A 27482-nucleotide genomic window follows, 5' to 3' on the forward strand; every position below is an offset into this window, starting at 1 on the left:
CCTCCTTGCTCTGTTTGGTAGCTGACTAGAAAAGCAAAAGCATTCCAGTCTTCTGAAGTAAGTTAATGTGCTAGCTGGGAGAGTGTGTAGGCTGCCTGCAGTATGGTCCTGGGATATAGAGAAAGTGCATGTTGGAAGTAAGCTGAAATTCAGCTGCTTGGCAGGGGTGTCTTTTTGTTATGTAGACCATATGTGAGGAGGTAAAAAGGAGCAATCTCATGTATGAGAGGGGTCATTTTAAAAGCATGATGTGGGTTTGCAGGTGAGCATACAGCATCTTTTTCCTTGAGGAAAAGTTCTCGGTTGATGATGGTTGTACTAAACCATAGATACCCACAGACTAGTCCTATAACTCACCAAGCTTTTAATTGTTAGCATGCCCAGAGCATTCTAGTATCATTACAGAAACTGTAATTAATACCTTGTCCTAGTCTGCTTCATGTTACAGTGTTGAAAAGCTTTGTTGGCTGTGGATCGACAAAGTAACCATTGTTACCATCTGTCAACCTGGGGGGAAGGGAAATAATCCATTTCCTACAATCATTGTCAATGGTTTGTTATTTTCCTTGCAAAGAAGTGGCTGTAACATCCTGTGCTGTCATCTGTCAGCTCTTTCCTATTTTTTCCCATTTGTAATATCCATGGAGCTTTGAGTGGGACTGAGGGACATTATGGCAAAGGGTGACCTTTGGGTGAGCTGACATGTGATGGGTTGATCTTCAGGTGAGCTCCAGCTGTGATGGGCATATTTTGGTGTTTCTGTAACTAGCTGGGTTTTCCTTTCTTTGAAACAAAGCACTGAAATTATCACCTGAACTCTGCTGGCTTTTGCACCTCTTATCTATGTTCCTGTCTTGGTGTTGAGTCTCTTCGCAGTACTTTTGAGATGCTGGTCATTGTTTTATTCCTGTTCATGTCTTGGTTTTGTTTTTTTCCCCATCCGTAGATCTACAAATCCACCAAATGCAATGATATGCAGCAGTCTGGCAGCTGTCCCCGAGGACCCTTCTGTGCCTTTGCACATGTAGAACGTACGTGGGCTACTTCTCTCACCATTCATGGGTATTTGAGCTATGAAGAGCTTATGGCCAAAATAGTTTAAAATACAGGGCTGCTAAACTAGAGCTGCTGTGAAGGATTTCCAGAAACAAAGTATTAACTTTGCTAATTCCTACAAAACCATGCTAGGTGCTGGCAAAGCTGAAGGCTACAGGTAGTCTGTAGGACTTAGCCCTCAGCTCTCACTGCACTGTCTCTTGAAGTTCCCTCTTACTTGAATGTCAGCTCAGAAGGAAGGAAACAATGAAAGCTTCTCCTCTTCTGTATGGATGAACTGTATTTAGCTAAGTTGCGAAGTGTTGTATTTTAAAAAGCTGAGGATTAAACTGCTAATTACAGGTATTGATCCATTTAAAAAAGAAAATACTATTCTACTACTTATGAAGTTTCACTTAGAGTTTAAATGTTTAAGTCAGGTTGGAGAAATAAAATACGCAACTTTTTCCCTCTGCTTTTCCTTAAATCCTCTTTTCTCAATAGCTCCCTGATTTGTAGGGCATTATTTCAATCCTCACTTGCATTATCTGTAAACTAGTGATGCTGTTTTGGTTGTAGGTGTTCTGTGTTCACATAGGTACTAACATTCATAGATAAATAGTTAGCTTCTGATCCTATGGCTCCTACTCGTTTTCTGCACTCCAGATCTCACTGCTGAATTTGCAGCAATTAGGGCAGGTTACTCAAAAGCCAATAGACTGGCTCTGGTACTCACTGTGTGGCCTTGAGCAAATCTCTTTGTTGTTTGATTATCCTTTGTAAAAGGTGGAATTAGTGATTGCTCCCTTTGTCAAGGAATGGTGAGAATAAATTCTCTAGAGGTTATGCAGTTCCTTTTATAAGAAGCCTTGTCAACAAGCAGTAATTATAGATAGAGCTGTGGGCTGTAATGGCCCAGAACACAGTAGCGCAGCTACACAGCAGGATCCAGAAGGCTTAAGAGAGAATGAAGTCTTGATAAAGAAATAACGTCTAGCAAACTCCCTTGTGTATAACATAATATCTTTGTTTAGGAGATGCTTTTTGGTAACAAGATTACTGCACTTGATACTATACTACTTTAAAGCCAGAGGAACATTCTGTAGCACTTAGGTCATTCCAACATGGTTATTTCCCATGCTATTTTATGGAATTGTATCTTTTAGTCCTTTTTAGCAACTTGAACACTGAGGGACTTAACTAAAATAACAGTCATCCATTTACTATATCTGCTCTTAGCATGAGCTTTACTGATTATTAGCATGAAATCTGTTGAAACCAATACTTTAAAGATATTGGCATACGGACATGGTGTCAGTGACATAGTTTTTGTAAAGATGCTGAGTTGTGTTAGATAAACACCACAAGTTTTATAGCATCTCTACCTTCCAAGCCAATGACATTTTCATTTTGTGTATGCCTTCTTATGTATGTTACTTTTTTGAGGTAATGGTTTGTACTCAGCAGTGATAGAAAACTTTACCTCCCTCAGCTAATTGTAATGCACGCATCAACTTTTGTGCCTAGCAATGAAGGAAGCTCTGCTTAATTCAAGACAGCTGAATGAATAACACACAATTCATGCAAGGAAGATAATTTTGGAGCAGCATTAATGGACTAAAGAGCAGCACAATGTACAAGTGACAGTAATAATGTAAGGAATATTAGACAGGTAGCAGCCATTTTCCAGATGAGGTTTATCTTTGCTTTCATACTTTATAAGTGGGTGCCTGTGGAATTTCTTCTCTCGAAAATATCTAGGTATTCTTGTTTCTAAATGTCTTGTGCTCTACTGCAATTGTACAGCTTTGAGTAACGCCCCATGTGCTTTTATTTCTTCCAGAGCCTGCACTCAGTGAAGATTTACAGCAATCCTCAGCTGTGTCAAGCCCGACACAGACAGGCCCTGTGATGTACATGCCGTCGGCAGCTGGGGATTCTGTTCCAGTCAGCCCTTCCAGTCCACATGCCCCAGACCTTAGCAATGTATGTAGCACTGTGGGGAAGCTTCTTCTGTATTTTATAGATCTCAGCTTCTCTGAGTCATTTCTTTCTCCCAAAAAGAGAAATCTTAAGTATTCAAATGCCAAAAGGATATGGTATTTTTCTTTTAGATCTCAGTTGCACACTTCTTAGAGGGATCTGTTTGCTTGGAACATGCATTTCAGTGGCTTTAGTATTGTCCTCTCGCCTGTAAAATTTGTAAGCCTTCCTTTCTCTGCTGAGTTTGTTGATGCACTTTTCTGAAAGTGAAATCTGCACATGAAGTCCAACCCCTTCCTGGCTGGGGGTACATATTGGTCTTAGTATCTAAGCAGTCTAATTAAAGGCTGTGAGACATTATTACTTCTAAAGTACATAGCCACATTTGTTTACATTTGAGTTTGTTTACATATGTAATCTCAGAGGTTTAGCTTGTGCATATTGTGTGTTGCATTATAGGATATCCTCAATTCCCTCCCTCTCCTAGAAGTAGCTAAACTCTGGAATATGTTTCAGTAATGCCCCAGGTAGCTGGTAATACTTTATTTGTACATACAAGAGGTGGGGGAGGTGGTTAGGGGCTCTGGAGCTCAGGTGGTCTTTTCATCAATTCTCCAGGGTACAGGGGAGGACCTAAAAAAAGCTAGGAGGATTACCCAGGTTAATAACTGGTTAAAAGGGTGGTGTTAAACCCTTCAAACCAGTTCAAACCAGTTAAAACTGGTTAAAGTCAGGGGTGTGGGTGTCTTGAACATGGGACCCAAGCTTGTAGGCCAGGTATACTGGGGGCTGGTGGACCTGTAGAAGGGAAAGCAGTTTTGGTAGGGACCAAAAACTGCAGGGACCAAAAGACAGCAGGGACCTAAAGAAGGGAAAACAGTTTTGGTAGGAGGCTTGCCAGACTGGTCAAAGAGGCTTTAAACTAGGTGTGTTGGGGGAGGGGAGTATCATTCCATTCCAACACACCCAGTCAGTTGCCAGAACCTATAATAAATGCCTGGAGCACTGTAGAGATATCCCAGCTGCTCCAGCCAATGAGCTGGCTTCAGTTGGAGCTCGGCCCAGATGCCTCTATACAAATGCCATAGCATGGGGAACAAACAAGAGGAATTAGAGATGTGTGCACGTCTACGGGGGTATGATATAATAGGCATCGCAGAAACATGGTGGGATGGCTCCTATGACTGGAGTGTTGGAATGGAAGGTTACAGGCTCTTTAGGAAAGACAGGCCTGGCAGGCGGGGAGGGGGAGTTGCCGTTTATGTTAGGGGTAGGCTGGAGAGTATGCAACTCTGTCTGGGGACAGGTGAGCAGTCCACAGAGAGTTTGTGGGTCAGGGTTAAAGGGAATATAGCTATGGGAGACATTACTGTGGGGATCTGTTACAGACCGCCTGATCAAGGAGAACCTGCAGATGAAGCACTCCATAGACAGATAGGAAAAGCCTCACGCTCGCAGGCCCTTGTTCTCATGGGTGACTTCAACCACCCTGACATCTGTTGGAAGGATGGTACGGCCCGGCACAAGCAATCCAGGAGGTTCCTCGATTGTGTGGAAGACAGCTTCCTTCTGCAAGTAATAGAGGAGCCAACAAGGAGAGGTGCCATGCTTGACCTCATGCTCACCAACAGGGAAGGGCTCGTTGGAAATGTGATGCTCCAGGGCAGCCTTGGATGCAGCGATCATGAGATGCTCGAATTTGAGATCCTCAGGACAGTGAGAAGAGCGTGCAGCAAGCTCACTGCCCTGGACTTCGAAATAGCAGACTTTGGCCTCTTCAGGAACCTGCTTCGGAAGGTTCCATGGGATACAGCCCTAGAGGGCAGAGGGGCCCAAGACTGTTGGTTGATATTCAGGGATCACCTGCTGCAAGCTCAGGAGTGTTGCATCCCAACCAGAAGGAAGTGCAGCAGGAGGGCCAGGAGACCTCCTTGGATGGATAAGGAGCTCCTGAGGAAAATTCAATTGAAAAAAGAGGCTTATAATAAGTGGAAGCAAGGACAGGTGGCATGGGAAGAGTACAGGGATGTTGTCTGAGAAGCTAGGGACCAGGTTAGGAAAGCTAAGGCTCAGTTAGAATTAAACTTGGCTAGAGGTATTAAAGATAACAGGAAGGGATTCTACAGGTACATAGCAAATAAAAAACAGACAAGGGAGAACGTAGGCCCCCTCAGGAAGCTCTCGGGAGAACTGGCTACACAGGATTTGGAGAAGGCTGAGGTTCTGAATGACTTCTTTGCCTCTGTCTTCACTGCCAAAGGCTCTGACTGCACCACCCAAGTCTTGGAAGGCAGATGCAGGGACTGTGAGAATGAAGACCTTGCGCCCACTGTAGGAGAGGAGCTGGTTTGAGACCATCTTAAAAATCTGAACATGCACAAGTCCATGGGTCCTGATGAGATCCATCCGCGGGTCCTGAAGGAGCTGGCAAATGAAGTTGCGAAGCCGCTGGCCATCATGTTTGAGAAATCATGGCAGTCAGGTGAAGTTCCCGATGATTGGAAAAAGGGAAATATAACCCCCATTTTCAAGAAGGGGAAAATGGATGACCCGGGGAATTACAGATCAGTCAGTCTCACCTCTGTGCCTGGCAAAATCTTGGAGCAGATTCTCCTGGAAGGCATGCTAAGGCACATGAAAATCAACAAGGTGCTTGGTGACAGCCAGCAGGGCTTCACTAGGGGAAGTCCTGCCTGACCAACTTGGTGGCCTTCTATGATGGGGCTACAAAACTGATAGACAGGGGTAGAGCAGTTGATGTCATCTACGTGGACTTGTGCAAAGCGTTCGACACTGTCCCACATGACATCCTTGTCTCTAAATTGGAGACACATCAATTTGATGGATGGAGCACTCGGTGGATAAAGAACTGGCTGGATGGCCGCACACAAAGAGTTGTGGTCAATGGCTCAATGTCCGGCTGGAGACCAGTAACGAGTGGTGTCCCTCAGGGATCGGTGTTGGGAGCGGTCTTGTTCAACATCTTTGTCGCTGCCATGGACAGTGGGATTGAGCGCGCCCTCAGCAAGTTTGCCGATGACACCGAGCTGTGTGGTTCGGTTGATACCCTGGAGGGAAGGAATGCCATCCAGAGGGACCTCGACACGCTTGTGAGGTGGGCTGATGCCAACCTCATGAAGATTAACCATGTCAAGTGCAAGGTCCTACACCTGGGTGGGAGCAATCCCAGGCACAGCTACAGGTTGGGCAGAGAAGAGATTCAGAGCAGCCCTGCAGAGAAGGACTTGGGGGTGCTGGTCGATGAGAAAATGAACATGAGCTGGCAGGGTGCACTTGCAGCCCAGAAAGCCAACCGTATCCTGGCCTGCATTAAAAGGAGTGTGACCAGCAGGTCGAAGGAGGTGATCCTGCCTCTCTACTCTGCTCTTGTGAGACCTCACCTGGAGTATTGTGTGCAGTTCTGGTGTCCTCAACATAAAAAGGACATGGAACTGTTGGAACAAGTCCAGAGAAGGGCCACGAGGATGATCAGGGGCTGGAGCACCTCCTGTATGGAGCCAGGCTGAGGAAGTTGGGGCTGTTCAGCCTGGAGAAGAGAAGCTGCGTCGAGACCTCAGAGCAGCTTCCAGTATCTGAAGGGGGCCTATAGGGATGCTGGGAGGGACTGTTCATTAGAGGCTGTAGTGACAGGACAAGGGGTAATGGGTTAAAACTTAAACAGGGGAAGTTTAGGTTGGATATAAGGAGGAAATTCTTTCCTGTTAGGGTGGTGAGGCACTGGAATAGGTTGCCCAGGGAGGTTGTGAATGCTCCATCCCTGGCAGTGTTCAAGACCAGGTTGGACGAGGCCTTGGGTGATATGATTTAGCGTAAGGTGTCCCTGCCCACGGCAGGGGGGTTGGAACTAGATGATCTTAAGGTCCTTTCCAACCCTAACGATTCTATGATTCTAAGATTGGAGATCTTTAAATGCTGGAGGTGTGGCAGCATTCATACAGAATGCTAGAGCACACCATTTTTGCAGAAGGTTTGGGTTTTTTTCAGTTAAGTCTTTCCTGTTTGCATTACTGTTGATAAGGTGTGTAACCTTATCAAATGGTTGGTTAAGGCTTTGAGAAGGTAAAATGACATGAGTTTAACTCATTTGAAACCAGTCAGAATGAAGTGAATTCGTTTAGGATATCTACTTTGTCTTATTCCCCCTCTTTGAAAGGATAGTTTGACTTCATTAGTGCAAAGCCAACCTAACAGTTCATCATACACCTGAATTTGATTCCTGCTAGAATCCCAAACAGGTCTTGAAGTCTGGGCATATTATATTCTCTCACTGAATAACACTGGAAAACAGTGAAAACAAAAATGCTTTTATCTTAGGAGTGTATCATCTAAATTCTCTGAGAACTGCAGGGAAATTGAAGATACCTTCCACTTAATAGACAGTTTAGATCTTTTCTATCATAACTTCTTGGTCTTTCAAACAGTCTTTCCTAATCCTTGGATATATGCCAAATGGCAACACATGTCTTTCTGTGACTTCATCGCTCCACGGGGCATCTGCATGTAGCTTGCAAACAAATATGGCTTTGCTGGTGATCATTTTCCATGATGAATTGTTAAGAGAAAGAGGTCCCTCTAGCAGCCAGCCTCACATGGCCTGTTCTGTTTTGTATTTGTACTGTAGGTGTGGAATAAATCAGGAACTCTGCCAACTAGCCCCACCTCCACCACAGTGAGTAGTATCTTTCTGACTGTAGGGAAGTGTGGACAGCAGAATGTCTGTATCAAAATAAAATCAAAACATTTGTAGGATGCTCCTTTTTAATGCCAGCCCAGACTGTGCCACATTTGAATCTGTGGTAGTAGTAGCTGTCTAAATGATGTCTGAGGCACAGTCATGCTTGCCAGTGCAGGCAAATAATTTCTTGTCCCAGAGAAATGGGATATCTGCATTGATCCAGGTAGGCACTTTCTCTAAAATTCATCTTAATCTCCTTTGCTGCTGTCTGTGGCTTCATCTACAGTGCAAAACTAGCCTTGTTGCATGAGACTGTGATCCCTGGTTTTAGTCCTAAGAATGAAACTGTTGGAAATTCTTGAGGTTTTTAATGCAGCTGTTGATACTTGCTTGTACTTGCATGAAAACTGTCAGATTTCCAACTAGAAAGCAAAAGATACAGTATTACACAGCTCAGATGTGCTTGGTTGTTCTGACTGCCACAGCACCTTTCCAGGTTTCACACTACTACTATTCAGAGTGCAGACAGAATCCACTGTACCCTAAGGAAAGCAAAGAGTGTTTCGGTCAGGTTTGGAAACTTGATCAGTCACATCTGGGGCCTCAAAAAGAATAAACTAGAACGTAGGTTGGATTTTCTAAGACTGCACTCCAGTACAAAATAATGACAATAAAACCATAATTGTGGGACTGTATAAATCCAGTATCAAAGGAGTCTTTTCCTGGTTTATAATTACCGTTTACTGGAAGCTTGTATGCTTGTGTTGACTGTCAGTATAATCGATGCACAAACAGTGAAGTGAATGAGCTCTTCTATGGGATGCCTCTCCCAATGACTCTCTTCAAGTCATTGCTGCTGCTGGCTGAACTTTCTTGACATTTGTTCCTTCTATTAGATTCTTTGTAGGAACAGCAGTCTTGGAAGCCCATCTAATATATGTGGGTCTCCTCCTGGTGCCATTGGAAAGCCACACAGCTTGGAGACCATTGGTTTTCCTCCAGATTCAGTAACAGCAGCTGGCAGCTACAAGAAAGCACCGGGGTTTGAGCGAGAAGATCAGGTGGGGGCCGAGTATTTGAAGAATTTCAAATGCCAGGTTAGTAGGGAATATTGGCTGGAAGAGTTGGGGGGAATGAGGAATAATGAGAAATTGCCCAGTCTAGCTTTAATGTATTTTTTATTTTTCAAGAAACAAAAATGAGAAAGCACTGTTCTCATTAGCAGTTTTAAGGTCTTTGCTGTTGCTTTGAGCCTCCATTCCAGTCTCTTCCATCTTCCACCTGTTGTCTGCCTTGCTGCCATCACACGTGCAGTTTGTAGAAGTCGAGCTGCTGCTTGTTTTCCTAATTCCCCAGCACTTCTGTCGTATGTTGACCCTGGGTAGCTTCCCACATATCACTTCTTGCTTTCTTTTTCCTTATTTAGGTCCTTGCCAGGAGTTGCTGTTTCTTTTGCTGTATTGTCTCATGGAAACTCATCCTTCCTTTTATGTCCTCATTCCAAACTCTTACCTTGATCTCTGTGACTTGGTTTGTCTTCTGTTTTCACCATTTATTTCGCCATTGTATTAAAAATGTCATGTTAGTTGTCTCTTGCTTCTCTGGCTGTATCGTGATGATCCTTGACTCTCCTGTGGCTTCTGTATTAAATTTGAATTCCTTTTTCTCATCTGAAGAACCCTCTGCATTCTTACCCAACCCACATTTCTTAATGACATTCCCCATTACCCCTTTCAGATATCCCAGTCTTGCCTTGCTCCTTCCTCAGTTTTCTCTTTCTTGGTGTCACACCTTACTCAGACTGCTCCCTAAGTCTAGAACAGTTTCTTCCATCTCTTCTGCCACTCATGAGCTTTTCCACAGTCAACTTTTTGTTGTGAATTTCCCTTCTTGATGTTACAATTAATAGTTTCTCTGCACCCTCCCTTCCAAGTCAGCCGAGCTCAAGTCTCAGTTTTTGTTCCTCACTGGGTTTGTAATTGTAACAGAACAGCATCTCGATTTAGGGGAAGGAATAGCTACTATTATGAAGAAGTGCCTGTAAAAGTGTTTCCTACATGTTCTTGGAAAAAAAACAAACAATAATATATATATTATATGTATTTTATATATATTATATGTATATAATATATATATTATTCCTTTATTTCTATGTTTTATATATAATATATTTTTATATATTTATGTTTTCCTTTTATACATTTTATTATTATATATATTTTTTATACATTCATATATATATTAAAAAAAAAAGAATAAAAATACCTGGTCTGTGCTGCTTAAAACCCAAAATGACAAAAGTGCTGCTTTCAACCTGGCTACATTTAAGCTCTTGTCTGTAACGTTAAAGAAACTAGCCTTAATAAGCTTATACTGCTGCATTAGTACTGCACTGCTGTGAGAAAAAAGTAGAAATATCTGTCCAGACAAGATGTTGCATAAAATGGTTGGATTTAGAAGCATACTCTAAGGGTTTTGTTTTATTTATTATTATAATCTTGGGAAAATATGACCAAACTTTGCAGCAGTACCAATCTTGAGCACTATTAAATCTAATTAAAATGATTTATTGACAAATAGAGATTAAGCTATATGCATGTATGTTTTCTTATAAATGTTTCCATTGTCTTGCTTAATGTGGATGTGGCTTAGGAAATTGCAAAATGGTGCAATGTTTCTTTGGGGTTAAAGAGCAGACCATGCTGTGATCCTGGCACTTCATGTGGGCACAGCAGCTTGTAGCGGTTGTTTAGAAACAAAAGAAAAAACACGTGCTCACTCTGCCTCTGCTGCAAAAGACGAATGAACTCCAAGCCTAAGGACTGAGAGAACCCCTGTTCCCTGCCAGCAGAGGCAGGGTGCTAAGAATGTCTTGCTTTGGAGAAAATAGGCAGCAAGCCTAGCCAAGAAGAAAGAGGATGGAGCATGAATAGGACTTTTAAAAGGAGGGCCAGATGACAAGCATTTATGTCATATTTAAGGCTGTGATACAGAGCTACTGTATTCAGGTAGCTTCTTAGTTATGTGGCTTTAATTAAACAAAACCCTGTGCTAAATGACTGAAATAGTTATTAAGATACAGACGGAATCACAGTTGCCTTTATGCTAGGCTTCTACAGACAAAATTAGGTGTCTCATAAGTATCCCAATTTAATTTTCTTTTAATCTATAATTACTTACTTTTAAAATCCTCTCTAATTCCGTTTGGCTGCAGTGGGTACCAGAGAGTCTTATATAGCTTGTGAATTAGACCAATAATTAAGCATTTTGCTCACTCATTTGAAAACTTAAGAGGCACTCTGGGACAGCTCTGCAATTGGCTTGTCATTTTACCTCTGTAGAATTAGTACTGATAGTTTCTATCTTACTAGAATGAAAAATGCACCTTCTGTATTTGATTCTGCATAGTTTATGGTAAGGCTGAGCCAGTAGTTAAAGCTGAAAATACTTTCCCTGAGTCCCAGAAGATTTAGCAAGCTGGAAAAAAGCTGGCTGCACTGGGAGGACTTGTGTGCCATGACCAGGAGGTGTTCTGAAGACCTGACACACAGAGCAGTAGGTTTGTTCCATACTGGTCAGAAAACCTCCAGCTTCACTCGTAATTTATGTCCCTTGTTTTCTTTCCTGGTTGCCAGAGAGTGAGCTGGAGAATTTCAGCCTGTCCTTTGAATGTCTGTCTTGATGTATGCCCTTTTTAATGTTACTCTGAGCTAAAGGAGACTGGCTTGGGGGTGACAATCAGTTTGCTTCATTTTTCACTTGTGTTACATGAATTCAAAGCAGCAGGAAATGGGACTAGCTCAGAAATGAGTTTGCTTTTTCTCCTCCTTAAAGGAAAAAAAATACCTTCCAGTAAGACTTCACTGCGCCAGAGACAATTAGAGTCAGCTGGTAGGAAGTCTTTCAGGGGGAGGAGAGGGGCATGGCTGCATATATGCCTTTGCATTAGGTGCAGAAGTCTCTTGATAGTGCATCTTGTGGTCAAATGAGTGACAAACAAGGTAGGGATGTGTTGGATAATCTAGCAGGTGTGTTATCAGACACAGACAGATGCACCAACATAACACATTTATTGCATGCAAAGGAAGAGGAGCCTGTGGTTGGTTCAGTGGTAGTTTCCTGCATGTAAACACACTGTATGTTGTTCAAGGAAGTGTGAGAAAGTGGCACCTACTGCAGAGGATCTCTGTGTCTGTATCTCAGCTGCCTGTTTGCCAGGCTTTGACCTCCCCATCTGCCCATTGGCATACAGCTGAGCAGAGAAAATAATTTCCTGAAGTACAACCAGGAGACGAATTCTTCGGTTGCTCTTTCGCTTGCCTGGTTATGTCATCCCTGTCCAGCGATCGTTTATTCTATTCATAAGGGAGTTTAAGCCAGATAGTCAAGGTGCATTATTTCAGGTTAGCATGGGGTCTCTTGTTGCTGTTGTACATCATCTATTTGTGATGAAAACGATCTAGTGGATGTTATGCCTTGAATATGTCTGATTTCAGACGTGGGATTTGCAGAGCAAGTCAACAAGCAGCCCTGACTCAGCGCTTTTGCTCCCTCTCTGTGCCCGGAGGGTGTGGTTGATCTCCCTGTGCCTTGCACGTGTTGCAACATGGGACCAACAGAGCAGGGCCAGCAGAACAGACCTTCACAAACTGACAAGCTCATGAGGCAGCTTTATTCACAACTCTGGTTATTGTTGGATGTTGTGAGGCAAGAGGGTTGATACCCATTTAGGATATAGTGCTGGAAGGTCCTTAAGCTGAATTTTTAGACAGGATAGTGTAATTCTAAATATCTGTTGGCGTTCATGCAGTTTTGCAATTCAAGACAGCCTTAACTTCATGTTTTATGAAGCTGCTAGCGGATGGGGGAAGACTTTTTTGAAATCAGTTTTGATGATGTTGCTTTTAAAACTGGTTCGTTATCGCTGTTTTACTGTGGAGCCCTAGCTGGGATCTGGAAGAGTTTGAGGGAAAACAGGGTCTACCCACTTTATTTTCCCAAAGCTGAAAAATGTTTACATAATTTAAAAATATGGTTTGCCTCCCACTGTTTTGGGCCCTTTTTTAGATGCTCTTAGGACTGAGGAATTACAGCAAGGCAAAATAATTGATTTTGCGGTTTGGTTCTTAAGATATGCTTTATTCTAGCAAAGGACTTAAAGAAGCATTGAAGGTGAACGTAATTGTGAGAAGTCTTTGCATAACTCTAGGGTGATGACTTGGTATATAGCAAGCAAATTACTTGGAGTGTTTTTTGTGCTTTCCTACCTTCTGAATTACCTAGTGCCCAGAGCAGGCTGTAAGAGAAGAGGGCGCTGTGCTCCCCATGGCTTTTCCAATGCCAGCAGTCAGCTATTTTAAATTTTGCTGCTAATCCCTCTGCTTATCTTTTTTTCTGTTTCTTTACTGCAGCAAGCAAAAATGAAGTCCCACTCACTGGAACACAGGAACCAGGAGCAACCTTTGTTACAGCCCAAGCAGGTATGGTAATGCTGGCAGGGCCCTGAGCCTAGCTCAGTGCTCAGGCCACCACAGTAAAGGACACAATGACTCTGCAGGGAGTAAATAAGTGTCCAGACACCATTAGGGATGCTCAGCTTGAGGAATTACTTTATGAAGATGGGATGATTTGCTGGCAATGCAGGACCTGTGTGAATTCAGGATAGATTCATAGGCCTATAACCTGATGGAGAGAGTCTCCAAATTACAGAAAATTGAGGTGGATTGGATCTTCAGAGTCATCCAAGTTCAAGGATTCAGCAGATAATTTAATACCAGGTGCTAAGATGTTTGCTGAACTAAGTCTGAATGAGTGATTTTGTGCCCCATGTCTATGACTGCGTGCAACCTGCGTGGGTCACAGGAGTTTATTCTGGGGCAACCTGAAAGATGTTTGTAATACTAGGGACAGGGACAGACTGGGATGGAATGGAGAACAGTTGGCAGAAATTAAAGAAAAGATATTAATCTCTTCCCCCACCCCCAGCCCAGTAGTAGCACCAGCCATCTGTCAGGTTGGAAGCAGGCAGGAACAGGTTTGCTGCTGATCTGTGGCTTGTTGCTGCATGTTTCTGAAGGGATTCTTCTATAAGGATGTTTTATTTCGTACCTCTTTCCCTTTTAAAACTCTTGTTTCAGGACATACTGGGTATTCTCCCAGTGGGAAGCCCACTGACATCCAGCATCTCCTCTAGTATCACCTCCAGTCTGGCTGCAACGCCCCCAAGCCCTGCTGGCACCAGCAGCATACCAGGCATGAATGCCAATGCCCTTCCCTTCTACCCAACCAGTGACACCGTTGAGTCTGTCATAGGTAACTTTGCCTTTTTTTATTTATGCTAGTAGGGCTTCCTCAGACATGGACCACAGGTATAAGAATTGCAGTAGCATGGGTGTTCCAGTGAGCTGCAGTTTTTCATCTCTGTCATTGATGGCAGGTTCCCCAGGCTGTAAGCTTTTTCTCTGACTCTGACACATCTGATGTTTTCTGCAGGTCATTATGGATGAAATTCACCCAAGGGACCAACAGAAGGCCTCTGAGCCACTTATTCAGAATGTCAGATGGTGTAAAGGGCTTTATTTTTGGTTGTCAAAGTGACAAAGAGGTCTTTGAGTAGGCAGGAAATCACAGGGGCATTTTCCACAGTAACAACCCCTTACATTCTAAATGATGATTTGATAGCAAAGATGACCATCAGGTAGATTATAAGGATTTGCCCTTCATAGAGTGTAGGACAGAGGCTGTAAGAAAAAGGAGAAGAGGAGAGTCCAAAGAGCAGAATTATTCCTCTTAGGTACAGGTTTTTTTGGTCACCTGTTTTTCTTTTTGTTTGTTTTTTTCTCTCCTGCTTCTCCCTCCCCTCCTGCTTTTAGTCTAATGTTTCTGAGGTGAAATTACTAATTTGTTAAAAACAATAATAGAGCAGATGAGGGGGCATGTGTGGGATGAAATTCTATTGATCATGATTGGTGATGAGGCATGTTCAAATAGATGTAACATTTGCAGGCATTCATAATCTTTATTTTACACTATCTTTGAATCTCTGATGTTTTTCAAGTGTTCCCTTCTACTGGAATTTCTTTTCTGAGTGGGTCTTCAGCAAATTATGGACACAAGCCAGATCCAGACATGTGATAAGCCAGTGTTACTGCATATTATGGACAGACTCGGAAGAACAGTTTGGGGAAGACTTATGGGAACTGCTGTTTTCATATATTTAGGAATACTTTGAGATGAAAAGAACCGGATCAGACAAAAGAACCTAAACTCAAAAGCTGCCCATGACACTTCTGCCAAACCATTTAAGAACAGCATCACACAGGGCGGAGAGTAGGGCCGTGCAGACTGACAAATAGAGAGCAAAAGCTCCTCTGCATGTAGGCTCTTTGGGCCATCCTATCTCTTGAAGTTGTTGGTCCTTTATAACATAATTGGTACCTCTGTGTCTGGCAGAGTCTGCCTTGGATGACCTGGACCTGAATGAATTCGGAGTGGCTGCCCTGGAGAAGACATTTGACAGCAGCACAGTGCCCCACACGAGTGGCATCATGATAGGTACATGAAAGCAACAGAGCTTTCTTTATCTTCTGCCAAGCAGTGTTGCCCAGTCACCTCAGTGGAGCCAGCCCAACAAAGCTCTAAAACCAGTCCCAAAATAACATCAGTTAAAACAGCAACTATAACAAACTCTGGCAACCACTGAGAGTCTTTGAAGTGAAAGCTTGCCCTCATTAACTAGCAGAGCTGAGTTCTTCCCATTGGGCCCAGGTGTCTTGGGGATGTTTCTTGAAACTGAATGGGTCTTGATATGTTTTTTTTTTGGGGGGGGTGGGTGGGTGTTAATTGGGGGTTGTGGTTTTTTTGTTTTTTTTTTCTTTGGTTTTTGGAAGTGTGTAAGTAGACTCTAGAAGGTATCTGATACCTTTAAAAACAGGCCAAAGTATAGTGATTTGCATCTTAAGTAGAAAACTCTCCCTAGCAGTAACAGGAAACTCACTGACCTGTAATGCTATCCATTTGTCACAGAGTGTCATCATGGTCTGCTGGTTTGATCCCCGTAATGTCTGTCTCATTTTAATATGTGGAAGTATTCTAAGGCCACTTCTACCTGTGTAGTTTCTGGCTACCCTTGCTGTGTAAGACAGGTTTTTGAATGGGAACTACTTTTGGTTGCCTGAAGGTTTACAAAGGAACTATACTCCTGGAGCTGTATTGAAGTAGGAAGGGACTTACAGAAGGAACCCTGAAGAGTATCACTTCTGCTTCCCTGTCAAAGATAAGAGTGTGATTGGAGAGTTTACTGTACATGTCTTCTGCTGCTACCCATCTGCAGTGGCTTAGAGAAGCTCCATACTGCTTTTTCCTCTGTTCACGTCAGGTCAGGGTGTTACCTGGCGAATATCTAAGGGAGACAAGGAGAGAGTGGGGAGCAGGGCTGAGATCTCCCTCAAGCTGTGTGTGGCAGACAGAATGACCTCTGGGTAAGGGAAGTGTGATGTCTTTGGAGGTTTGGCTTTTGTTTGTTTGAGGCTGATGGATCTGGGCACTCAAGTGTGTCTAAAATGACTGAAGCTTGTTACTGATTTTTAGTGGTTAAGATCATGACCTGACCAAGCATGATAGTTGTCTTACTGCAGATTGTTTGGAAGTGTTAAAGGCAGAGGAACACGTTTTAGGACTGAAATGTTCATTGGAAAGTATTTCACCAGATGATAGCAAAATTCATCTTCTCTAGACTGATAGGGACTGAACTCTCCTCAGAAAACCTTTTGTTGCTTTGGCTGATGAAAGAGTAGTCCATTGAACTCTGGACAGTTTCAGACTATGTGGGTCATAGGGTGGCAGCCTTCTCTTAAAGGCTGAAAGGGGAATGGAGTGTGATGGGAAGCAGAGGGAATTCTGAGGGGCTTAGGGAGGAGAAAGGGAATCCAATGCCTCCTGCTCTGAACTCCTGCACTGTGCCCATACTTCATGTTCATACATAGCCATCCTCTCTGTGTGTTCTTTGTCCAGGTGGGAGTTTGCTGCAAAGTTCTGCTCCTGTAAATATCCCCGGGTCACTTGGAAGCTCTGCCTCCTTCCACTCTGCCTCTCCTTCTCCACCAGTCAGCCTCTCATCGCATTTCCTTCATCAGCCCCAGGGACACTTAAGCCAATCAGAAAGCACGTTCCTGGGGACATCAGCTTCTCATGGATCATTAGGTAAATGCACAGTGTGTGTGTCCCCCATGTACATGCCTGTGTGTGCCATGTAAGTATTTTCTTTTAAGTTAGCTTTAATTTTAATGTATTGTTTCACTGCTGCCATTTGTATCTCTTCTCATGAGAACAGCTACAGTACTAGGAGCTGCTTTACAGAAAATCAGCTAATGGCTTGTGAACAAGGGAGGAATTCCCTCTGCTTCCCATATTTCTAGGCTGAGAAGAAGGGGCAGACAGGTTAAGTGACTTACTGTGGTGATGATGGTCAAGGAAAAGAGCTTTGCCTTTTCCTGCCAACAATGCTGTGCTGAGACTTTGCTTCACATAAAACTCAAAGTTGAATCGTCAGCTTTGTTTATATAAGGTGGGAATTGCAGTTTGCCCTTAGGACTGCTTGTAGATCAGATTGACTTCTAGGAGCGCTAGAGCAGGCTTGGGTGATTTATTTTTTTTCTCTCCTATTTGGTACTCTGCAGCTCTGCAATATGGACTTTGCAAAAAGTTAGTGTTTCAGCTTCAGCCTTTTCCCCTTTGTGCCGCCTTCCACTTTTGAGGATATGTTTTATGAAGGACTGTGAAGGGATGAGAAACTGCTTTAAAGCTCCACAGCTGTATCAAGCACAACTGGGAAGTGAGGGGCCAAATTTTATTATCTAGACACAGGCTTACCTCGGGAAATAAAACTAGGCTCAAGTCTGCAGTGACAATAGCTCTGCTCATTTCTGTTAGTTCTCTCTCTTGATACTAGATGTAAATGTTTCTTCAGATTTGAGATACACTAATCCTTATATTCAGCTTAACTTCAGATAGTGATTACATGCTTTTGCAATCTGTTTCTACATACACTGTGTAACTGCATCCCTTGTTTGCATAGGCCAGAGCCATGCTTCCATGCCTTGGGATTGCTATTTGTTTGGCTTTAACAGCTTTAAAACTTACTGTAATAAGAAAAGAGACATCAGAGAGCATCTCTGCTAGTAATTAGTGTTGAGGCTGGCTGTTTTTCTCTGTTCCAGTAAGAAAATGAAAACTTGCTGAAAAGGCCTGCTTTCAGTTTCAGAAGAAACAAGCAGTTATATTTGTCTTGACCATGTATTTATGCAAACAAAAACCCCAAAAGAAATGCAGGATATTCACAAATGTATTAAAGTTTGTTTTTAAGATAAAAGTTAGATACTTTCTTGTAATACAATAAAAGCATTTTGCAAAGGTTTTGGTAAGATACTTAAATAGTAACCTAGCAGTTGGGAATCTGGAATCTCTCTATTCCACATGACTTGCTGAGTGCACACAGATTAGTGTGTAGTGTGTGTAGTTATTACTTATTTGTATTGCAGTTGAGTTAAAAATACCTAGTCCTGGGCTAGTTCCCACTGTGCTAGATGCGAAATGCGCAGAGAAGGCATTCCTGACCAATGTAAGTGTAAAATGAGAACAGCAGATTGAAAGAGAGAGTACAAAGGAATGCCAAGATAAGCTTGGTCAGCATTATGGCAGAATTTGTGGCTTGCCAGCATCCTGCTTAATGCTAGGTTCCCATTTGAGAAAACTGAATTATTTTAAAACAAAATGTGAATTGGGATTCCATGAGCACACTTCAGAGCAGCTGAAATGGATCTGTGGTAAGTGGCTTGAGCCGGCAAAGATCCCTTGTTGCTCTGCTGAATGACTTGTCAAGGCACCTAAGCCCTTAGTGAAGACAAGTCACTATTTTTCAGCTGCATTTTTCTACAACTGTGTCTTGGGTGGATACCAAAAGGGAAGTTGTGAGGGTTAGCCCTCAGCCAGAGGGCTTAGGCCTCGGGGCTTGTCAGAAACTGTCAGTTTGGTGGCTGTAAGATCAGAATTAACAAATACAACGAGATCTAGGAATGTCTGCAGCCAGTGGTAAGCACCACTGAATGAAAATGACTTTTCCATCAAACTGGTGCATGTCTGTGTGTAAGAGTCCACTCGGCAGCTCTGTCTTGATAGTAGCTTTTCCTACTAGTTTTCCCCTGAATACAAAATGTAGATGCTTATTTTAAGTAGATTTTTTGTTGTTGTTGCTGTTATTGTTAAAAGAGGCTGTGAAAAATAGTGTTTTGCTTACAACTGTTTTTCTACTGCTTTGTCTCCTAAGCCTTGAATTTCTTTCTGAAAAGAGAAATTGTTTGGACAAGCTAAACTAAGGAAGTGGCTAGTCAGTCTTCTCTAGTGCCAATCACTAGATTTATGCTAGAGCTCTGCTGGGGATGAAGCTCACCTCCACTTGTTTATAAACAGGGTTTTCCAGTTGGTTCTGTTTCTTGCATATGCAAACAGTGATGACATTGGCACATATTAGTCTCACTGTTTGGGAAGTGAGACTCATTTCCTAAGTACCAAGCTGAGGATACAAAAGCATATGTTTTCTTAGGGTATATATGAGAAGAATCATCACCTGGACTAGTTGCATGAAGCAGCCTGGTCACCAGTGCTGATGGGTGTACTGCACACAAGTGGGAAGGCAGTAAGCAGTTCACAGGTTCTCATATGAGAAGGGGAATTCAAGCTGGTAGTCAGCTCTGCTGTAAAATCAATGTTTTTAAAACCAGCCTGGTTCAAAAGTTGCCTCCACTCAGTTTCTTGGATGCTACCTTTATCATCAAAGATGAGGCCTAATGGTGTGAAACTTCCCCTAGTAAGTCCCTTTATTGCAGACTCCTGGGTACTGAGGATGAAAGTAATTCTTAAGATGATCTTACCTTTCCTGTGTACACATTTTTGAATCCTGGATTTCACAGGGGTAGGGAGGAAATGGGGAAATTGCCAGTGATATAACCCTCTCTATTTCCCTGTGAAACAGGTTTAAATGGGATGAACAGCAGCATATGGGAACACATTGCTTCAGGGAGTTTTTCGCCCAGTACCTCACCTGCATTTCTGTCAGGTCCAGGTGCTGCTGAGCTGGCACGGCTACGGCAAGAGCTGGATGAAGCCAATGGCACAATAAAGCAGTGGGAAGAGTCTTGGAAACAAGCCAAACAGGTACTTAAGCACCTCCTGAGAAGAGAAATTAGGGAATGTAAAGGAGTAGAAGGGTGTCAGCATTTCACCAGGAGCTTTCCAGGCAGTGAGGTGATGGGAGGGACTGTAGGTTTGTAAAAACATTCTCTTAAGCAATCTTATTCTTCCCTCTCCCATGGCAAGAGGGACTGAATCACTGCGCCTGATGTATTCAGATGCTGGAAGTGCAAGGCCAGGTGTCATACAGATGGACTGGAGTGCTTGACAGTCTTGGACCTTCCAGTTGACTTAGTTCCATAGCAATTTTGCCAATGTGCAGAGTTCATCCCCTTCATGATGTGAGCCAAATATGTAGAACCACAGCCCAACCAGATGGCGTATTTGGGATGAGTGGAATGTTGAAGCACAAAGCTCCAAGATGTTTCAAAATCTGGGAACAGGGCAAGTTGGACAGAATGCACTCCTGGTGTAGAGTGTATGGAAATGGATTATTTTGCCTTGGATTCTCTTTTGGAGGACGACCAAGTTTTCAGACTGCTTCTTTTGCCTTCTTTGTTGGAACCTGTAGGCTTGTGATGCTTGGAAAAAGGAGGCAGAGGAAGCAAATGATCGCGCCAACACAGCTAACATGGAATGTGAACTGGCCCGGGAGCAGAGGGAAGCCTTGGAGCTTCAAGTGAAGAAACTTCAGGAGGAGCTGGAGAGGATCCACACAGGCCAGGACCCACAGTTTCTGTGCTCCTTCGCTGACCTGGAAACGCTCTCACTGTCTTCACTTTACAACCTTCAGAAACAGCTTCGGGCAAACCTGGAGAAAGTTGATAAGGTGAGTGCCAGGCTTTGTTTGGAAGGGATTTGCTCTCTCTACTCCTGCATATCGTGGTGCTTTTCCCTTTTCTCAGGGTAGTCTGTCAAACCAATTCTATGTGGATGTAGCCAAAGTGAGGTTTAGCCAGCTTATGGGAAAATACCCACATCATCTTTGTGCCTAAAGCACAAGAGTTTAGGTCAGTCAAAGCTGTTCTGTTGATTCTAAAGGTCCTAAAAGACGTTGTGCTGTGCTGGTTCGCTTTTGCTTCAGGTGAATGGGTGGACACCTGCAGGTCCCTCCCCTGCTGCCTCCTTGGTGTTCCCCAACTGCATAGTGCAGAACAGCAGTCCCTCTGTTTTGTGATTTTGATGCTTGTGTTCTGTCCTGTCCCCCTCTCTTGCAGGCGGTATTTCAGATGCAGTCAGTGAAATGCCTTAAATGTCAGGAGGAGAACCGGGTGGTGTTACCGTGCCAACATGCAGTGCTGTGTGAAACCTGCGCCGAGGAGGGCGAGTGCCCCATCTGCCATCCCAACAGGCCCCACCCTCTCCAGTCGTGACCTTCCAAGGACACTTGTTCTAATCATATCATGTAGAACTTTTTAACTTTATACATACGTACATATATATATGTATGTGTATATATATATGTATATATGTGTGTGTAAGTGCGTGTTTGTGAATGTGTATGTATATGCACGCACACGCACATACACACACAAAACAAAAATTAGTTGCAGAGCACTTTTTAATATTTTACATCCTGTATCTAAACTGCCCCTCACCTGCGCCCCATTAATTCTAACTCTTGAGGAACTTTGAGAGCTGTTTTTAATACAGATCAAAGGGCCATTTGCAAAGAGTCTGTGTTTCTCCTCTTTTCTATTTAGGTGATAACAAATTTTTGACTATTCCCAGAAGTATTTAGAGTGGGCAAGAGGGGCTTCCATGTGCTTTCCAGAGGAAGAGTTACAATCACAGGGGGGATCAAGGTGTATTGAGGTTACTAGTTCATGTCCTTGGTCGCCCTGCTTTTTCACTGACCCAGCTTGGTTAAAGCTGTCCTCCCTGATGGAAGCTCTGCTGGGTGCCTCCCTGGTGGGCCTTGCAGCGCTGAGCTCTGAATGTGCAGGAACTTTGTCATTTAATCAGCAAAGTTCGCTTTTTAAATTTTTTTACACTCTTTGTATATTTGTATGAAAAGAAGAAAAGAGGGAAAAAAAATGATTTGGATCGAGCACAAGCCAAGCCCCCAGATTCAGTGGCTAGTGTTCATTGCCGGTGCAGCTGACATGTTTCAAGTCTGAGCAGCCTTAGAATTATTGTATTTGTGTCAGCTAAAGGCCTTTATGAAAGAAATACTGATGCAGAGGTTGGTTCTCTCTAGGCCCTCCTTTGCCTGGTGGTTCTCTGGAGACTTTTTACTGTTTCAGACCAGATGAATTTTGTTTTAGCCACAGGGACCTGGTTCGCAGTCACTGCTGAAATGCGTGAAACAATTCCAGGCACTCTGACGTTGATGACGTTGAAGAGTCAATATTGCCTGTGTCAGCACTTCCGGAATGGTTTGTTGGACCACTGGGTCCAGAAGCCCTCATGCTAGAAATCATGTGTACCTGTGGTGACAGAGAAAGTCCAGCGTGACAAAGAAATGCCATCAACTTAGACCTGTCCAGTAGCTGAGCTGTGACTTCCTTCACCCATGTGTCTGTTGGGTTTTTACATAGGGTGGATTGCAGTAACCTGCTGGGATCTCAACCAAAAGGCCGCTCAGTTGATGAAACATTTTTATTTTGCACAGGGATGCTGCCTGTGCTACGCCTCTCTGGCCTGGAAAAGCACTGGAACCTCCAGCAGCCCACTGTTGTAGGAAAACAGAATTTTTACTGGAGCCTCTCAGAAGACTTCATATTTAATGCAAAGACATAATTAGGTTTGCTTCCATAATTCCACCTTTCCTTTACATGGAAAAGGGTTCATATGCATTCCCAGATGATCTCTAAGTGCAGCTCTGTGTAGTTCTTTTTATGTTTTTCCCATTAACTTGTTTCTGTTTTTTTTTTTTGGCAAAAATGCTTTTTTTTTTTTTAACTTTCCATGTGTATTTTATTGTAACTAGCATCAGGGTTGTTTTTTTTTTTTTTTATTTTTTTTTTATGGAGAGACAGTGTTGAGTGACTATTGTGGCTATGTTGTTTGGTTATAGCCTTTGAATGTCTGTGCTATGGGGCAGTGCATCTGCCTTGATCTGATCTTGAGAGACCTTTAATGAAAATATGTGAGCATTTCTTAGGAAAAATATAAAAGGGGGGGCCTGGAAGAAGTGGGGAGAGGAGGAAAAAGCCCAGTTAAGATAAAAACTTACTATAATTTTTGTAACTAACTTAAATCATAGGAAGTAAAGTCTTGAATCAGGTCTTTAATATTTATAAGAACCAGAACAGCTCAGCCTCTTGGCTATTGGTTTGTAACACTTCGTATTAGCACGGTGGGTTTTCTGCTCTCCTGCCTCCCTGTGGGACTCTTCAGGGTGGTGCTGCCTTTGGCTACCCCTCTTCTTCTGACTTAAGACAACACTACCCTGGGTAGAACTGTCCAGCACCCACCTGCATGACTGCATCTGACTTGCACTGGGCCTTTTCCCTTTGTCCCTTCCTTTCAGATAAAACTTTCAGATGTCTCAGTGGGACTCCAAGTCCTGGTGTGATGCAGGCTACTGTGTCTAGGGGGAAAGGAGGTATTTTCCCCCCGTTTCCATAGGGCATATTGCTTAGGCAGGGGAGTACAAGATAAAATCTAGGCCAGAGAAATCATGTTTTTCCCATTTGAGTAAAAGCGTTTCTCTGGTTTAAACTTATACTGAAGGACCAAAGAATTCAAAACTAAACTTTCCATTGGCGCACTGCACTCATGGCTGAAAAGCCTGAAGGAATTAGCACCAGCCTCTTCCCTTGCTCCCACCCCATTGTATCTCAGCACTCTCTTTGCACAAGCACATATGCTGTTTCTCACTTTCCTTTGGTTCTTCAAGAAACACACCCTAAATTGAGGTTTCTATAAATTTCTCTGCTGCTTTTAAAAAAAATATAAATCTGAAATGTGAATTATTTTCTGAAGTATCAGTTGGAAAAGAGAACTTTCATCTTTGCATATTTTGTGGATATCTTAGAGGGCCATTTCCATGACGATTTTATAACCAAGGGAGGGGAAAGCAAGGGGCAGGGGCAGCATTCCTGACCCACTCCAGCAGTGGTTCCTGCCTGCCCTGGGCAGGAGGGATGGGCCAAAATCACAGCACTGCTTTTAAGTCTTTAAGAGTCTGTGGTCAGCTTTTCTGTGGTGATGTGCCCATGTTATGTACTGTCAAGGTTCCTTTTGAAGCAGGAGCTCCCTTTTACAGGGCACAGAATTAAGAGGGCTTTTCTGGCCATGCTTAACAACAAAGTTTTGGTCCACAAAGCTTTTGCTGAGCAGCCCAGATGGCTATTGGTGACCAGCCATGACTCTGTCTGCGCCCTGCTTCTTCACCCAGACTCCTTATGGATAATGGGATTTTCCTCCCCACATTTTTGGGAGCTTCAGAAGTGTTGACCTCAGTAACTAATTGTGCAGGTTGGATGCGCAATTAGTCTGACTGAAGAACTGGGGGAAGAGATTCTTAATTGTGTTGTGAAACCACAGTATCTTAAAGAGCAAACTTACACATTATTATAAAAAAAGAATATAGAAGCAGGTGGCTTAAGCCAACACCACCCTGGGTAGATGGACATCAAAAAGCAAGGGCGATAGCCAGGAGCTGAAGAATTTTGTCAGTGCTTTCGACTAACAGGACCACTTTTAGGTCACCTCTGGCCTTAGATGCTGTAGCCATCTGCCACCTGTGGCCAGGGCACAGTGGCACAGGAGGGACCAGACGAAGGTCTTGGAGCTGGAGCATGTTTTTCCCCTGAAGGGGGGTGCTGTAGCCAGTCCCCTGCTGCAGGGTTTTACACTTTCTGTACATCTCTGAAGCTGAACTTGAGCCGTCTGCAAGGCTTATGCAGCTGAGACAGTGAAGAGAAGCCTTTACCCTGTGAGGAGGTGTGTAATGCTGGACAGGCTTAGTAATTCATTGCTCTTCCACCAGCCTCCTCTCTTCTTCCTCATCTGAGAAGGAAGAATATTACCAGTGTTTTCCTCCAGAATTAGAATAATCCTTGGAGTGATGGCCAACAGAATAGATGTTACTGATGTAAAACCTGATATTTTAAAGGTGAGGTATTCCTGCAAACTAGTGACTGCGTCAGAGAGATTTCTGGGGCTTCCCCACTCCATAGCTTCCAATGTTAAAACAAAATAAATACAGTATACGTTTAAAAAAAATAATAATAATACACACTGCAGTATTTCTGGTGGCAATTCTTGACCAGGCTCATCCCCAGGAGGAGGGGCACTGGGCAGAAGCGCCCCTAGTCTGTGTAGAAGTTGGCAGAATGGTGATCGGTGCTGTGTAAAACGTGTTGTTGATTCCATGTATAGAACTGTGATTTCAGCTGTTGTTCTCTCGTACTCTGTAAATACGTGTTTTGGCTGTCGGATACCCGGTTTAGACTCTTTTTCTTGGCAGAGTGAATTTGCATGTGGGGCTGGAAAGAACTCGATCTGTGTCACAGTTTCCAAGGGCAGAATGGGTTTTGGTTTGTTTGTTTTTTCTGTTGGTTTTTTTTTTTTAGATGACAATAAATTTTTATTTTTTTGCTAAGAAAAAAGAAATCTGCTGAAGTGTGTGTGTGTGTGCGTGCATGGAGCCCAGGGCGGTTGTGCAGCCCTGTGCCCTGCTGAGGGCCTCAGGGAGATGTGAACAGTGGAACCCTCTGAACAACAATCTAGAGCCAGGTTTGCCTTCTCCCTTTCAGGTGCCCAAGAATCCCCTCTGGATCAAGCCCCATTTCTCAGTGTAGGTTATGGGTGGGTGGGATTGCCCTTCACCTTTATGGTCAAGATGCAATGGAAGCGGGGGGGGGGTGGTGGTGCAGTGTAATTGGGTGGGGAAGAGAATCATAGAACCAGACTGGTTTTGGGTTGGAAGGAACTTTGAAGATCATAGAGTTTCAACCCCCTTGCTGTGGGCAAAGGCCATTGTCATGGTTTGAGTCCAGTCAGTAATTCAGAAAAACCACACAGCCACTTGCTCACTCCCCCGCTTCCTGCCCCGGCTCCCAGAGGCATGGGAAGGAGAATCGAAAGAATGTAACGCCCACAGGCTGAGATAAGAACAGTCCAGTAACTAAGGTATAACACAAAACCACTGCTGCTGCCACCAATAATAATGATGATAAGGGAAATAACAAGGGAAGAGAATACAACCGCTCACCACCCACCGTTACCCAGCCCGACCTGAGCAGTGATCTAGCCCTTCCGGGTAACTGCCCCCAGTTTCTATACTGGGCACGACATGCTGTGATATGGAATACCTCTTTGGCCAGTTTGGGTCAGGTGTCCTGTCTCTGCTTCCTCCCGGCTTCCCCTCCTCCCTGGCAGAGCACGAGACTCAGAAAGTCCTTGGTCAGAGTAAACATTGCTAAGCAGCAACTAAAACCATTGGTGTTATCAGTGCTGTTCCCAGGCTGAAAGTCAAAGCCGCAGCACTGCACCAGCTACTAAGGAGGAGAAAAATGGCAGCTACTGCTGAACCCAGGACAGCCATTTAAATCACCCAATTTTTATTACAGGGTATTAGTAGTAGAATAAAATTTCATAGGCTGCCTACCCCCTTCCCTCTTGCATTGTAACAGTTTGCCTCTGTTGGGGTTCTTTACCAGGTGATGGGGGTTTCTTCCTCCTCAGTCTTACATTTGCTAGGAGCTGGTTTTGTGTGCTTCAAGCCGTATCTTTTTAATGCTTAGGCTATTCTCCTCCTGGTCCATGGGGTTAGTTAAACAATCCAAGCATAACATTTATTTCTTTCTCTGTAAAGGGTATGATTTCTTTTTGGGTGGGTCTCACACAACTGCCCGGAGCTGAGCAAAACATTTAGCTACGCTACCTTGGATAATAAAGTACGAACACCCCCGAACCGGAGGTTTGCCAGTGTCAGCCGTTCTTGGGGCCACACTGGTTGCTGCGGTGATGCCAGCTTGGGTGATGGGCAGCCCAGGGAAAGTTAGAGCACAACCATTTTAAACTTGGAGCTAAACCCAAACAACACCCAAGGCTCAGCGCTGCGTAACGGCCTTGCAATGGAGCATGAGGCCAGGTGCTGGCGGATGCCAACCCCAGATACGCTGCAGGGGGGCAGGCACGGGGCTTCTCCTCACTGGGAGCAGCAGCAGCAACCTGGGATGGCATCTCCTCTTCTATAAGCAGGGACCCTTCCCCAGAACCTTATTTCTCTGCAGAGCTACAGGGGGGTGGGGAGGGGCTGAAACGAGTGACTTAAACCAGCAAATGTTTTCTTGTGAGCCAGCAGCACCTTAATCCTCTTGCTTCGGGTTTGATTGAGCCTCACCACATCACACAACACGAAAGGAGCTCATTGGGGTTTTTCCCACCCCTGCATTGAGAGCTTGTCCTGGGCTGACCCTGTGATTTCTCTGCCCAGCAGGTTCTCAGGCACCTGGGAGGGTGATGCTTCTAATTTTCCAGAACATGGCAGCTCCCAGGTACCTGCTGCAGCTCAAGCACAGCACCCCCTTGGAGGATGAGGGCAGAGGGAGCTCCCCATTTATTATTAGTAATGACTAGTAATATATGCAGCTTAAATGAGCTCCAAGAAGCACCACCAAATAGA

The 27482-nt window shown here is 43.8% G+C and overlaps 1 protein-coding gene across 6 annotated transcripts in view; it reads left to right on the top strand.

Annotated features, from left to right (window-relative positions):
• UNK (unk zinc finger) overlaps nt 1–25465 on the top strand; it is a 49788-nt gene extending 24323 nt beyond the window's left edge. The window contains exons 7-17 of one of the 6 annotated variants that reach the window (XM_062633742.1): nt 947–1031; nt 2879–3021; nt 7661–7708; nt 8611–8811; nt 13126–13194; nt 13852–14026; nt 15167–15268; nt 16727–16915; nt 19827–19924; nt 20472–20729; nt 21118–25465. In XM_062633742.1, coding sequence (XP_062489726.1) covers nt 947–1031; nt 2879–3021; nt 7661–7708; nt 8611–8811; nt 13126–13194; nt 13852–14026; nt 15167–15268; nt 16727–16915; nt 19827–19924; nt 20472–20729; nt 21118–21273 — 1524 coding nt within the window. In that variant the 3' untranslated portion in view covers nt 21274–25465. Of the gene's footprint in view, nt 1–946; nt 1032–2878; nt 3022–7660; nt 7709–8610; nt 8812–13125; nt 13195–13851; nt 14027–15166; nt 15269–16726; nt 16916–19742; nt 19925–20471; nt 20730–21117 lie in introns of all 6 variants that reach the window. The other 5 variants (XM_062633740.1, XM_062633743.1, XM_062633741.1 and 2 more) reach the window with 5 other exon arrangements.
• The last annotated feature ends 2017 nt before the right edge of the window (nt 25466–27482 follow it).

This window comes from Pezoporus occidentalis, unplaced genomic scaffold (genome assembly GCF_034315485.1).
Source record: "Pezoporus occidentalis ecotype Australia unplaced genomic scaffold, CSIRO_AGI_Poc_V1 ctg400, whole genome shotgun sequence".
NCBI lineage: Eukaryota > Metazoa > Chordata > Aves > Psittaciformes > Psittacidae > Pezoporus > Pezoporus occidentalis.